The following is a 14,311-nucleotide window of genomic DNA, read 5'->3' on the forward strand; positions in this document are numbered from 1 at the left end:
TTTTGTTGTTGTTATTCTGTCTCTCACTGTTCAAATAAACCTACAATTAAAATTATAGACTGATCATTTCTTTGTCAGTGGGCAAACGTACAAAATCAGCAGGGGATCAAATACTTTTTTCCCTCACTGTAAATAATTCGCTCTACTATTATTCTGACATTTCACATTCTTAAAATACAGTGGTGATCCTAACTGACCTAAAACAGGGAATTTTTACTAGGATTAAATGTCAGGAATTGTGAAAAACTGAGTTTAAATGTATTTGCCTAAGGTCTATGTAAACTTCCGACTTCAACTGTAGATACACACAAACGATACCAATCTCTCTGTATAGTATTTGGCTAAGGATAATTGTACATCATTATTATTTTTATTATAAGTAATTTTAAAACTGGGACTAATCAATCAAACTCATGTAAAATGAAAACAACAAAACCTGAAGTGCATAGCGTTATGTTTATGTCATCATCGCTCCTAAGGGGCTATGGAGTCTTGTCATTTTGGGAGGTGTGCGTGCGTAACGTGTGTGTGTTGTCACTATTTTAAATGCAGATATTGTCTCCTTCCTTCAGTTGAATCAATACTTTTTTTACACAAACAGGTGTGGTGCAGATACAGTGATGATGATAAAACAGGAATTTAAAACAAACATTAAACATTTAAAATCACTGAGTGAAAACAGAGGGAAGATGTTCAAGGTAACTCACCCCAGAAACCACTGTATTAGATTTCACACAACATTACTTTTGTTTTTGTTTATCTTTTTTCATTTTTCAAACAGGAATTAGTTCACTGTACATTACAACCTTGCTTGCCACATTTCCTGGTTTCCCATCCCAAAACCCCTTCAAATAAACAAAACACAGTCTCTCTCTCTCTCTCTCTGAAATCTTTACAATTAATTTTGTCCGGACTGGTATTTTCTCAAAGGAAGATTGCATAATTCTGAGATGAGCTTCTTGTGAAGATTTCACATAGTTTTTATTTTATTTGTTTGTTTTGCAGGAGGCTTTGAGTAACTGACAGTAGCGTCTTGTGAGTCTGTGTCTTTGAAATCATTCATGGTTGGTCAGAGTGGGAGCAAAGGTAGGTTTCTCTAGAGGAGGTCTTGTGTAAACAGAGGGTTTTTATTCCATGTTGTGCTGATGGCAGGTTTGGCAAAAAGGACATTTTGTGTCTGATCTTCTCATGCTTTACAGTTGGGACCTGGAGAGAGGGAGATACGGGAAATGACGTCAGATCTGAGTGAATGGGATGAATTTATAATCATAATTCAATATCAGACTATTACCCAGCAAAAATGTCCACATTGGCACTATGTGGGCCCAAATATTGTCCCCATGTAAATTTCTTGTGGACAGACTATGTAAACATAAATGGTACCGTAGATAAAGGGTGGTGTAAAGAGAGAGAGTGGAGCTTTTCGTTCCAGTTCCGATACTTATTCTATCTCTTCTCTTAACACGTATGGACCCAGAACTTAATTGAGTGTCTGACCAATTACGCAAGACTTCCCACATTGGGCCAATGCGCCTTTGCTCATTGGCTCCATGTTGGCCCCCAAGGCATTTGCCCAGTGAGGCCCAGTGTGGGTGGCCCATATCTAGTGAAGGCACTCCTCACTTTGCCTGAAGTAAGCCCATCTGTTCCCAGAAAACATGTCTAAATTGGCACAATGTGGGCCCAATGCAGGCATAAATATTGGGCTTCCAATGCACTTTTTCTATTTAAAAGAAATTCATTAAATTATAATTTATTTATTACAATTTAATAACTGTGTGGGCTAGCCTGTGTTGGGCTGGTGTAGGCTAGCCCATGTAGGGCTGGTGTGGGCTAGCCCATGTTTGGTTTGGTGAGGGCTGGCCCGTGTTGGGCTGGTGTGGGCTAGCCTGTGTTGGGCTGGTGTAGGCTAGTCCGTTTTGGGCTGGTGTGGGCATTGTGTGGTCTAGCCTGTTCCCACCTTGCCCACCGAATACCCTGGGCCAATGGGGTGGTTTTTTCTGGGTCATAGCTGACTAACAGTAATCCAAGTGACACAGTCCAAAATTACTTTCAAGGAACATGACAAATCAATAAACATGCTTTCACTATTCTCTGCTAGACAGCTAGAAACAGACAGAAAATCACATATTCCCAGTCCCGGTCCCGTGTGGCTCAGTTGGTAGAGCATGGTGTTTGCAACGCCAGGGTTGTGGGTTCGATTCCCGCGGGGGACCAGTACGGGGGAAAAAAAAATGTATGAAATGTATGCATTCACTACTGTAAGTCGCTCTGGATAAGAGCGTCTGCTAAATGGTAAAAATGTAAATGTAATATTCTCTCTCTCTTTGGCACTAATGGCAGTCCCAGATGTACACAGACAGTGACATGGACTCTGACCTGCTCTGCCACCTCCAGAGCGTGTCCTCCCTCTCAGCCAGGGACCCAGTTCTGAGGTCCCTGCTTGGTGCTGGTGAAGCTGCCAAGGTTGGCTCCGTTCAGGTTGGCCAGAGACTCAAAGTTAAAGTCCAGGCCATCTGCGTCCATCAGCTCATTTCTGATGATGGACTCCATGTCACACTCCAGGCTCCCGTTAAACATGTCCAAGTCTAGGTCAGTGGGAAAGCGGTCGGGGCCTAGTGAGCACATCCCACCACTGCCACCAGCGCTCCCATTCAGGAAGAGAGACGAATCAATCTGCATCATAGAGGATCCGTTGGAACCAAGTCTCAGTGGAGAGTGCAGGAGCTGCTGCTTTACGTTGGCCTCGTTGTTCAGGCTCAGACTCCCGTTCAGGGTCCTCAGGGAGCCGTGGGGGTGTAAGTGACCTCCCTGCCCTCCCTGTCCAGCAACCGTGGTCCCAAAGGTCATCATGGGGTCGCTGCAGAGCATGAGGCCTCGCCGGGAGTTCTGGGAGATGACGGCAGCGGCGCTGGCCTGTGACATCAGCGGATCGGACTGGGTCATCATGACGTCGCTGTGGCTGTGGCCCTCTGAGTTGAGCAAGTCCTGCAAGGTCTGGCTGCCAAAGCGGGAGATGCAGGAGAAGGACGTCTGCTTATTCTCCTGGATGGTCTGCATGGGGGCGGGCCGCAGGGAGGAACCCGCTGCGAGGGGCCCGAAGATGGAATTATTGTAGCCGCCGCTGCTTGCACCATTAGAGGGGGATGCAGCGGAGGGAGAGGCGGCTGAGGAGGTAGAGCCCAGCCCGGCAGGCTTGGAGCCAAAGCTGAACCCGGTGGATCCTCTCTGGGTGGTCGGTCCGGTTGGGTTGGGGGCCAGAGTAATATTATCCAGCAGCTCATCCATCAGGTCATCCGCCAGCCCGTTGTTCAGGTTCATGGTTCCTGCCAGGTCTGCCAGGCGAGGCAGCTCTGCGGGCACTGCCTTCCCATTGGGCGTGGGGGCGTTCCCGGGCGACAGCGCCCTGCCAGGGCTGGAGTATAGCATGGGCGACAGTGGCGGTTCATCGTCCGGCACCTCGTCCAGCTCTGGGTTGGCCAGGATGGGCGAGAGGCGCCCACTCAGCGTGCTGGCGTTGGAGTTGGTGCGTGAGCGGAAGTCTGTCCAGGCATCCAGGTCCTCACTGCTCCGTGATGTGGGGCTGCCCGGCCACTTGGAAAGCCCTGAGGGGCTGTCTCCGCCCCCCTCGCCAGCTGCCTGGAGGGCCGCCTTCTTCTTGGCTGCGCGGCCGCGGGCAGACTTGGTGTACTTGTTGCTGTTGTCCATGGAGACAGCACGGCGCCGGGGGGCCTTCCCACCTTTTCCTCCCTCCGGGTTTATCATCCACCAGGAACTCTTTCCCGTTCCCTCGTTCTGGACACGGATGAAACGACTGTGGAGGGAGAGGTTGTGCCGGATGGAGTTCTGTCAGAGAGATAGAAAAGAAAGAGAGAAAGAGAGAGTGTTAGAGAGTCCACTACAGTGCTCAAAATCATTGAAAAGTAATTAAGCAAACAATGCATGTAATCAGTATTGAGTATTCATATTATTTTTCATTTTCCAATCAATGATTGTATGAATCATGTTCATTAAGTCTAGGAACATTGATTTATAAACCACCCATTGAGTTTGTACTCAATGTTCTTTGAGACTAGCACTGCTAGAAGAATAAAGCTTTGACTGTTCATTCCCTGCTGAATGGAACACCACAGATAGCAACACATGAATAACATGCAGCAACAATTAGCGTTGATGTTCCTATTGTTCCCATTGTAGTGTGTGTATGTATTGTAGTGTGTGTATGTGTGTGTGACTTAGTGTGCTCTATTATTAATCACACACACACACACACACACACACACACACACACACACACACACACACACACACACACACACACACACACACACACACACAAAGGGACCCCCGCCACGACAATACGTAACAGGCAGGTTTTGAAGTGTGTGTGTGTACTTTGCAGGGGGATTGTGAGTCATTGCTGGTGTGTATTGATCTGAGACAAGCTCCTTCATGTTCAGAACAGAGTTGGGAGACACACAGCAGGTTGTGCTTATTCATCATCAAATACTCAAACAGTTTGAGTTCTGGGAACTCAGTCGGGGTCTCAACTTACTGTTGAAAGTTAGAATAATAGAATACACAAGGTGCAATTCAAATGTTGGTTGTGCACTTAATTAGATCATATTAGCAAACTTTTTTAGATTGGTAAGTTAGTCTAGCGGCAAGCTATCTAAACTTGTAGTAAGCATGGTTCGAATTACTGACCGGGGTGGGGCCCATTGATCATCAGCTATCATATTAAAAACGGCAAACATTTTCCTACACCCTATGGCAAAATATGTAGAATTGCAGGAAATTAGCTGTAAAACTGCAACATTTTCTCTCCACCCCATGGAAAAATGAGTAGAATTACATGAAATTAACTTTAAAAATGTAAATGTTCTATGCTGCCATGAGGGGGGCCGCTAAAATGTTTTGCTCACAAGATTATGATTTCATAATGGTACCAATAAAATTAAAGGCACTATAATACCCTACCACTCACAGCGTCCACATGTCCATCGCGCCACACACACACACACAGAAGATAACACCCATCTATCCGTGGCCATGTGGATGCTTCAGCTGACATGCTTTCATATACAGTACCATGGCCCATTTATGATGGAGTAATGAACACACACTCTCTAACCTCACATATCATCACCGGACAAGGGAAGACTGTGCAAGAACAAAGCTCCAGACTCTACTGGTCTATTGGATACATCCTCTACTCACAGGATGAATGAACATAACTACTTAATGATGTGTGTTATGTGTGGCTTACACATAGAGTGATGGCTGTGCATGGTTACTCCACAAACAGTAAGTTTTATACCAAACATGTTTCAACACACAAAAATCTAGGTAATTTTACTGATTATAAATAGGGAGGCAACCCAAAAGAACTGAACACATTGAGGTACTGCAATGGATATTCATCCATGCCTCTTTCCAGTTTCTTTCCAAACATATGGTTCTCTATGGGCCCTGAGAGACACTGGGGTTTTGATATGTGACCCGTTTCAGGAAACTAGGCGTATGTCGCAAGTCACGACTTCACAGGAGAGCCATTTGAACGTTTACATTTTAATTTTAAATCAAAATGCGTTTTTTGGCAGAAATGCCTTCTGGAACATGTGAACTTTCATGTGCCTTAATAACAAACTTGCCACCTGTAAATACGAATACAATTGTTAAATTACGAGCGTAGTTAGTTTAGCCACAGAAAAAGCCAGCAACCTTCCCGCTAGCCATGATTGGCTGAGATAATGAGTGGGCTGGACATGCCGAGAGAGGAGTTCAGATTGGTCTGCCATATAGAAGGCTTCTGTCTATGTGAGCTCGTCAGTCTGTGTTGGTAATCCTGTCGAACACGGCTTTTTAAAACATGTATAGTGTAGTGGAGCTGCATGAGGAATTAGAGTATGATAGCTAAAGAGATGGACAAAACACCTGTCTCCGGATTACTTCTTCAAACTAAGGGCAACCGTGACATGGCTTCCGTGACAGGGAGACGCGTCCATCATGCATGATGATGTATATGGGTAAGATAGCTAGCTACATTTTCAGATATTACACATTTCTAATTTTGACAGAAAGTGGTTTAATTTCAAGCTAAATTGAACTGTTAGCTAGCTAGCTGGCTCCCTAGCTAACGTTACGTTTATGACGTTATCATTCGTATCCCAGAACCGTTTGCTTTGCTAGTTAGATCCTAATGTTGGCTAGCTACATGTCTTAAGCTAAAGTGTACAACACCCGATGAATATGGCCGGTGTCAGTAAACGTCGGCAAAAAAGCATAATGAAATTGTTGCCAGCAGAGCTTGTTAGGCTGTTTTCATGTTATCCAGTGTTAAACAAATCATCGGTCAGAGCGTCAAGTGTGTGCTCCAAGAGCGAAACGAGATGGGAGGGGCTAAAGCTTAAGAGGCTGTGAACGATGCTGAATGGTTGTAGACAAAGAAGAGCTCTTCACTAGATACCAAACATTCAAAGGCCATTTTCTCAAAAGTGAGTTTACAAGTTTATCAATTTCAAAGCAGAATTACTTTCCCATTGTTCCTCAAAAATGCAGTGCAAAATATACCATTTTGTAGCCGTGAGTCTCTACTTTTATCCAATGTAAAAAAACATTTCAAATTTTACTACATAATACCGAATCCAGGTGGTGAGTCACATATATAGATATAAACAACCTGAACACCATCCAAAACATATAATATGAAAGAAATGTATCTTTGCATGTTCTTTCTCTGCCCCAAAACAGAACAGATTATTGGGTTTGAAATCAGAGAGAGCCAAAGTCGTTTGTTTTTTTCTGGGAATCCAAATATTGTTTTTCCCAACCAATCTCCTCTTTTCCCTTCCTCTCTTACAGTACACTGACAACGTGGATTGGATTGTTATTCTGTTTGGAAAAATGTGTAACGTTGTGTGTAATGTTGCCTTTGAGAGTTGTGTGTGAGGGCAATAGCGGTACTGAGTATGCTTTAAATGCCAGGATGTCATATTAATTTCGGCTTTTCATCTAGTAGAATGCATTGCACACTATTGAGGAAGATAATTGTCTTTTCACACCCACGTGTTTTTGACAAACAAACGAATAGCAGGGAACAAGCACAATTGCGCATTAGATGATGCCTTCTCAGTATGGATGAGTGGCATGTTGACATTTGTTGCTTACTGCATACATTTTTACTAAACGGTAAGTTCTCAATAGTATGTACTATTAGTACACAGTATGTTGTTTTACAAAGTAGTAGGCAAGACTTCAGCCACGGTGTGTATATGTGTATGTGCGTGTAGGTCTGTCCTATGAAGTAAGATGAGGACAGATACCAAGGAAACCAGTGTTTACAGCCAACCAGCCAGCCAGGCAGCATCTCTAGAGGCATGACGTAAGGTAGCTTTATTACAGCAGCTAAAAACAAACAGCCCCAGAACATACACACTCCCACACTAAGTGTTTACAGCTGCTACGAGCTAAATGAATGAAGGAAGAACGCTTAAAAAATTATTGAAATAACTAGATACATGAATTTATTAAGAGGGTGGGGGTGTGAGCAGAGAGGGGGATAACATCTATGGAGGGAGCGAGAGGGAGAGGGAGCAAGTGAGGGAGGAAAAGAGAGGGAACAGAGTGAATGTAATCTCTGAGGTTCTCTCCCCCTGTAAACATATATCTACCAGCTCCTGACACTTAATACATTCTCACTCCTTCTCTCCCTTCTTTCCTCGCAACACTGGAACTCTTTAATATTTCCTCTATCCCCCCTCTCTTTTCTGTACCACTAAAAAGTAATTGTTAAGAGAGGGTGTAATGTGTGTATGTAAGTGTGTGGTTTGTGTGTGTGTCTGTGTGCTTGTGACACTGCAGTGAGAGTACAGTATACTTACTACACTTGCTCCTCTGGGTTATTCACAAAGCCCATTAAGAAAAATGAGACAGTAGCTCTGATTCATATCTCTCTCTCTCTAACTCTGTCTCTCTCTCTCATACACACGTACAAACACACACACCTAAACTAACTACACAAATACACCCGTTATCCGTACTACTGACACGACGCATAAATACAATGTATGACTGCACATGTATATACAATGCTAACAAATGCTCATGGCCTTGAACACACACACAGCCCTCTACAACATCTCCTCAGTTGTCATCTCATCCCAGGGATAGCTACACCGTTATTCCTCTCCTATCACGCCTGCTCCATACCTAATGTTTTAACTGACAGATTCTTATGTATGTACGTACATGTACATATATATGTACACATGTCTTGTCGTGTCCCATGTATATATATATTTACATATTTTCTTCGCATATCTTTTTATATATTTATTTTCTAAAAACTCAACCTCAAAACACTCTCCTGCAACCCGCCTCATCAATTAAAAAAAAAAGTATTATTTACCTCAAATCTGAAATTTGAAATCCTCAACAGAAGCTAGCCAGAGGTTAGCCAGAGGTTGGCCAGTTCACTGGCTAACGTTGGAGTTCAGCTGGCCACGGTTGGCGGTCATCAGCTATCCCTTAGCTCGAAAAGCTATCGCCAGTTTTGTACAGCGCAACTCTGACCAGAGCATACCGGACCTATTTTCTCTCCATATCCCCGGATTTCTACCGCAGGCTCTGGACATCTACACCTGGATCTTGCAGCTAGCTAGCTGGTACCCGAGTGACTATTGGCTAACGTCGGTCCCGGAGCTAACATCAATTATTCCGGAGCTAGCCAGCTGAAGAGTTCCATCAGCCACTCCTGGGCTACAATCACCTATCCGGAGCCGTTTTACTGCCGATGCGGAGCCCCATCGGGCCTTCACGACTGGACTACCGACATTATCTGCCCGAGGGAGTTATCCAACTGGCCCCTCCATCGCGACGTACCCTGAACGCCCATCTGCGGCCTGCTAATCGTTAGCTGTCTTATCGGCTGCTATCTGAATAGGTCTATCGGACAATTTTCTTGGACCACTATAACTATAACTATTTTGCCAATTGGACTGGTCCCCCCCTACCACATGGAACCCCACTAATCTACAGACAGAAACGCACTAGGTGGCTAAAAACAGACCTCCCTCCCTCCATCTTCTGCCAGCTTGCTACCTATGGCCCGGCTAGCTGTCTGAATCTCACTTGGACATTTATGATCACTCGGCTAAGCATGCCTCTCCTTAATGTCAATATGCCTTGTCCAAGGCTCTTCTGGTTAGTGTTTATTGGCTTATTTCACTGTAGAGCTTCTAGCCCTGCTCATTATACCTTATCCAACCATTCAGTTCCACCACCCACACATGCTATGACATCTTCTGGTTTCAATGATGTTTCTAGAGACAATATCTCTCTCATCATCACTCAATGCCTAGGTTTATCTCCACTGTATTCACATCCAACCATACCTTTGTCTGTACATTATACCTTGAAGCTATTTTATCGCCCCCAGAAACCTGCTCCTTTTACTCTCTATTCTGGACGTCATAGACGACCAATTCTCATAGTTTTTAGCCGTACCCTTATCCTACTCCTCCTCTGTTCCTCTGGTGATGTAGAGGGGAATCCAGGCCCTGCAGTGCCTAGCTCCACCCCTAATCCCCAGGCGCTCTCTTTTGATGACTTCTGTAACCGTAATAGCCTTGGTTTCATGCATGTTAATATTAGAAGCCTTCTCCCTAAGTTTGTTTTATTCACAGCTTTAGCACACTCTGCCAACCCGGATGTCCTAGCCGTGTCTGAATCCTGGCTTAGGAAGTCCACCAAAAACTCTGAAATCTTCATCCCTAACTACAGCATTTTCAGACAAGATAGAACGGCCAAAGGGGGCGGTGTTGCAATCTACTGCAGACATAGCCTGCAGAGTTCTGGCCTTACTATCCAGGTCTGTACCCAAACAATTTGAACTTCTACTTTTAAAAATCCAACTCTCTAAAAACAAGTCTCTCACCGTTGTCACCTGCTATAGACCACCCTCTGCCCCCAGCTGTGCTCTGGACACCATATGTGAACTGATTGCCCCCCATGTATCTTCAGAGCTCGTGCTGATGGGTGACCTAAACTGGGACATGCTTAACACCCCAGCCATCCTACAATTTAAGCTTGATGCCCTGAATCTCACACAAATTATCAATTAACCTACCAGGTACCACCCCAAAGCCGTAAACACGGGCACCCTCATAGATATCATCCTAACCAACTTGCCCTCTAAATACACCTCTGCTGTTTTCAACCAAGATCTCAGCGATCACTGCCTCATTGCCTGCATCCGTAATGGACCAGCGGTCAAACGACCTCCACTCATCACAGTCAAACGCTCCCTGAAACATTTCAGGGAGCAAGCCTTTCTAATCGATCTGGCCCGGGTATCCTGGAAGGATATTGACCTCATCCCGTCAGTAAAGGATGCCTGGTTATTTTTTTTAAATGCCTTACTCACCATCTTAAATAAGCATGCCCCATTCAAGAAATTTAGAACCAGGAACAGATATAGCCCTTGGTTCTCTCCAGACGTGACTGCCCTTAACCAACACAAAAACATCCTGTGGCGTTCTGCATTAGCATCGAACAGCCCCCGTGATATGCAACTTTTCAGGGAAGTTAGAAACCAATATACAGAGGCAGTTAGAAAAGCCAAGGCTAGCTTTTTCAAGCAGAAATTTGCTTCCTGCAACACAAACTCAAAAAAGTTCTGGGACACTGTAAAGTCCATGGAGAATAAGAACACCTCCTCCCAGCTGCCCACTGCACTGAGGATAGGAAACTCTGTCACCTCCGATAAATCCACTATAATTGAGAATTTCAATAAGCATTTTTCTACGGCTGGCCATGCTTTCCACCTGGCTACCCCTACCGTGGTCAACAGCACTGCACCCCCCACAGCTACTCGCCCAAGCCTTCCCCATTTCTCCTTCTCCCAAATCCAGTCAGCTGATGTTCTGAAAGAGCTGCAAAATCTGGACCCCTACAAATCAGCCGTGCTAGACAATCTGGACCCTTTCTTTCTAAAATTATCTGCCGAAATTGTTGCAACCCCTATTACTAGCCTGTTCAACCTCTCTTTCGTGTCGTCTGAGATTCCAAAAGATTGGAAAGCAGCTGCTGTCATCCCCCTCTTCAAAGGAGGGGACAATCTTGTCCCAAACTGCTACAGACCTATATGTATCCTACCCTGCCTTTCTAAGGTCTTCGAAAGCCAAGTCAACAAACAAATTACCGACCAGTTCGAATCCCACCGCACCTTCTCCGCTATGCAATCTGGTTTCAGAGCTGGTCATGGGTGCACCTCAGCCACGCTCAAGGTCCTAAACGATATCGTAACCGCCATCGATAAGAAACAATACTGTGCTGCCGTATTCATTGACCTGGCCAAGGCTTTCGACTCTGTCAATCACCACATCCTCATCGGCAGACTCAATAGCCTTGGTTACTCAAATGATTGCCTCGCCTGGTTCACCAACTACTTCTCTGATAGAGTTCAATGTGTCAAATCGGATGGCCTGTTGTCCGGGCCTCTGGTAGTCTCTATCGGGGTGCCACAGGGTTCAATTCTTGGGCCAACCCTTTTCTCTGTATACATCAATGATGTCGCTCTTGCTGCTGGTGAGTCTCTGATCCACCTCTACGCAGACGACACCATTATGTATACTTCTGGCCCTTCTTGGACACTGTGTTAACAACCCTCCAGACGAGCTTCAATACCATACAACTCTCCTTCCATGGCCTCCAACTGCTCTTAAATACAAGTAAAACTAAATGCATGCTCTTCAACCGATCGCTGCCCGCACCTGCCCGCCCGTCCAGCATCACTACTCTGGACGGTTCTTACTTAGAATATGTGGACAACTACAAATATCTAGGTGTCTGGTTAGACTGTAAACTCTCCTTCCAGACTCACATCAAACATCTCCAATCCAAAGTAAAATCTAGAATTGGTTTCCTATTTCGCAACAAAGCATCCTTCACTCATGCTGCCAAACATACCCTCGTAAAACTGACCATCCTACCGATCTTCGACTTCGGCGATGTAATTTACAAAATAGCCTCCAATACCCTACTCAATAAACTGGATGCAGTCTATCACAGTGCCATCCGTTTTGTCACCAACGCCCCATATACTACCCACCACTGCGACCTGTACGCTCTCGTTGGCTGGCCCTCGCTTCATACTCGTCGCCAAACCCACTGGCTCCAGGTCATCTACAAGACCCTGCTAGGTAAAGTCCCCCCTTATCTCAGCTCACTGGTCACCATAGCAGCACCCACTTGTAGCACGCGCTCCAGCAGGTATATCTCTCTGGTCACCCCCAAAGCCAATTCCTCCTTTGGCCGTCTCTCCTTCCAGTTCTCTGCTGCCAATGACTGGAACGAATTACAAAAATCTCTGAAACTGCAAACACTTATCTCCCTCACTAGCTTTAAGCACCAGCTGTCAGAGCAGCTCACAGATCACTGCACCTGTACATAGCCCATCTATAATTTAGCCCAAACAACTACCTCTTCCCCTACTGCATTTATTTATTTTGCTCCTTTGCACCCCATTATTTCTATTTTTACTTTGCACTTTCTTCCACTACAAATCTACCATTCCAGTGTTTTACTTGCAATATTGTATTTACTTTGACACCATGGCCTTTTTTGCCTTTACCTCTCTTATCTCACCTCATTTGCTCACATAGTATATAGACTTATTTTTCTATTGTATTATTGACTGTATGTTTGTTTTACTCCATGTGTAACTCTGTGTTGTTGTATGTGTCGAACGGCTTTGCTTTATCTTGGCCAGGTCGCAATTGTAAATGAGAACTTGTTCTCAACTTGCCTACCTGGTTAAATAAAGGTGAAATAAATAAAAATAAAGAAATAGACATATGTATGTATGTGTGTGTGTGGACACCAGTTGCAGCCAGAGCTCTGGAGCACAGAGGACTTTTTGTCCATCAGCAACATGTGGGAACAATTCATCACTGTCAGCAACTACGCTAGGAATCTACACACACACACACACACACACACACACACACACACACACACACACACACACACACACACACACACACACACACACACACACACACACACACACACACACACACCATTTTTAAGAGGCTTGTATGAGATAGTAATATTCTAGTAATACTGAGCTCTACAGTATCTATCACTAGGAGTTGTTTAAGTTGTTTTCATCACCCAGCTAAGCCTCATATATCACTCTGGTCTGACAGGATAGCCTGGGTCATTCTGGCCTCATCTGTGACTTGGAAGAAAAGGTTGAGCGGTCTGTCCTGTCCTAAATCTCTCTGCCGGCCTCCAATCTCTCTACACCTCCCCGCCTATCCACTATTCTAACCCGCCCCACCTTCCCTTCTCCTCCCCTGCTTTACTGGTTCAAGCCAAGCCTGAACCATGCCTTCAGCCACAGGGGGTAGTGCTATCTCTTTCCTAAAAGACCTGCCCTACCCTCCGAGGTTATGTAACCCATGCACACACACACACACACACACACACAGAGACTGAGCGCTCTTCACACCCTGTATAACAGGAAGTGTCCAGGTCGTGAGGTGAACATCAGGCTGGGAGGCTGGGCGGGGTCAAAGGTGAGAGTGCACTGAGGTCGTTGGTAACTCCTCTTACACCATTACTCCGCCTCCAGACCTGCTCTGTCAGCACTGATTGCTTGGGTTCAGTGACCTGAGCCTCATACCTCTGGGTGTACTTTACCTCCCTTGCGTCACTTTACAGACAGACAGACAGACAGACAGACAGACAGACAGACAGACAGACAGACAGACAGACAGACAGACAGACAGACAGACAGACAGACAGACAGACAGACAGACAGACAGACAGACAGACAGACAGACAGACAGACAGACAGACAGACAGACAGACAGACAGACAGACAGACAGACAGGAGAGAGAGACTCCCATGTAAACCATATCTAATCTGAGTCATTGACCACTGTTGGGACAAACACACATACTGTACTTAAGTAATAAAACAGTAACAATCACGCTACAGTCGTGGCCAAAAGTTTTGAGAATGACACAAATATTAATTTTCAAAGTCTGCTGCCTCAGTTTGTATGATGGCAATTTGTAAATACGCCAGAATGTTATGAAGAGTGATCAGATGAATTGCAATTAATTGCAAAGTCCCTCTTTGCCATGCAAATGAACTGACCGTCTCCTAAAGTTGATTCAGCTGCGGGATCGGGGCACCACCAGTACAGAGCTTGCTCAGGAATGGCAGCAGGCAGGTGTGAGTGCATCTGCATGCACAGTGAGGCGAAGACTTTTGGAGGATGGCCTGGTGTCAAGAAGG

General features: G+C 45.2%; 1 protein-coding gene across 1 annotated transcript in view; it reads right to left on the minus strand.

Moving 5' to 3' along the window:
• Positions 1-354: 354 nt before the first annotated feature.
• Positions 355-14,311, minus strand: part of LOC106571799 (forkhead box protein O3) — a 56,168-nt gene continuing 42,211 nt past the window's right edge. Inside the window, exons 2-3 of the mRNA XM_014145259.2 lie at positions 2,380-3,846; positions 355-1,206 (exon numbers count right to left, since the gene is read on the minus strand). Of these exons, the coding sequence (XP_014000734.1) occupies positions 2,413-3,846 (1,434 nt within the window). The 3' untranslated portion in view covers positions 355-1,206; positions 2,380-2,412. The remainder of the gene's footprint in view (positions 1,207-2,379; positions 3,847-14,311) is intronic.

This window comes from Salmo salar, chromosome ssa15, assembly GCF_905237065.1.
Source record: "Salmo salar chromosome ssa15, Ssal_v3.1, whole genome shotgun sequence".
Classification (NCBI taxonomy): Eukaryota; Metazoa; Chordata; class Actinopteri; order Salmoniformes; family Salmonidae; genus Salmo; species Salmo salar.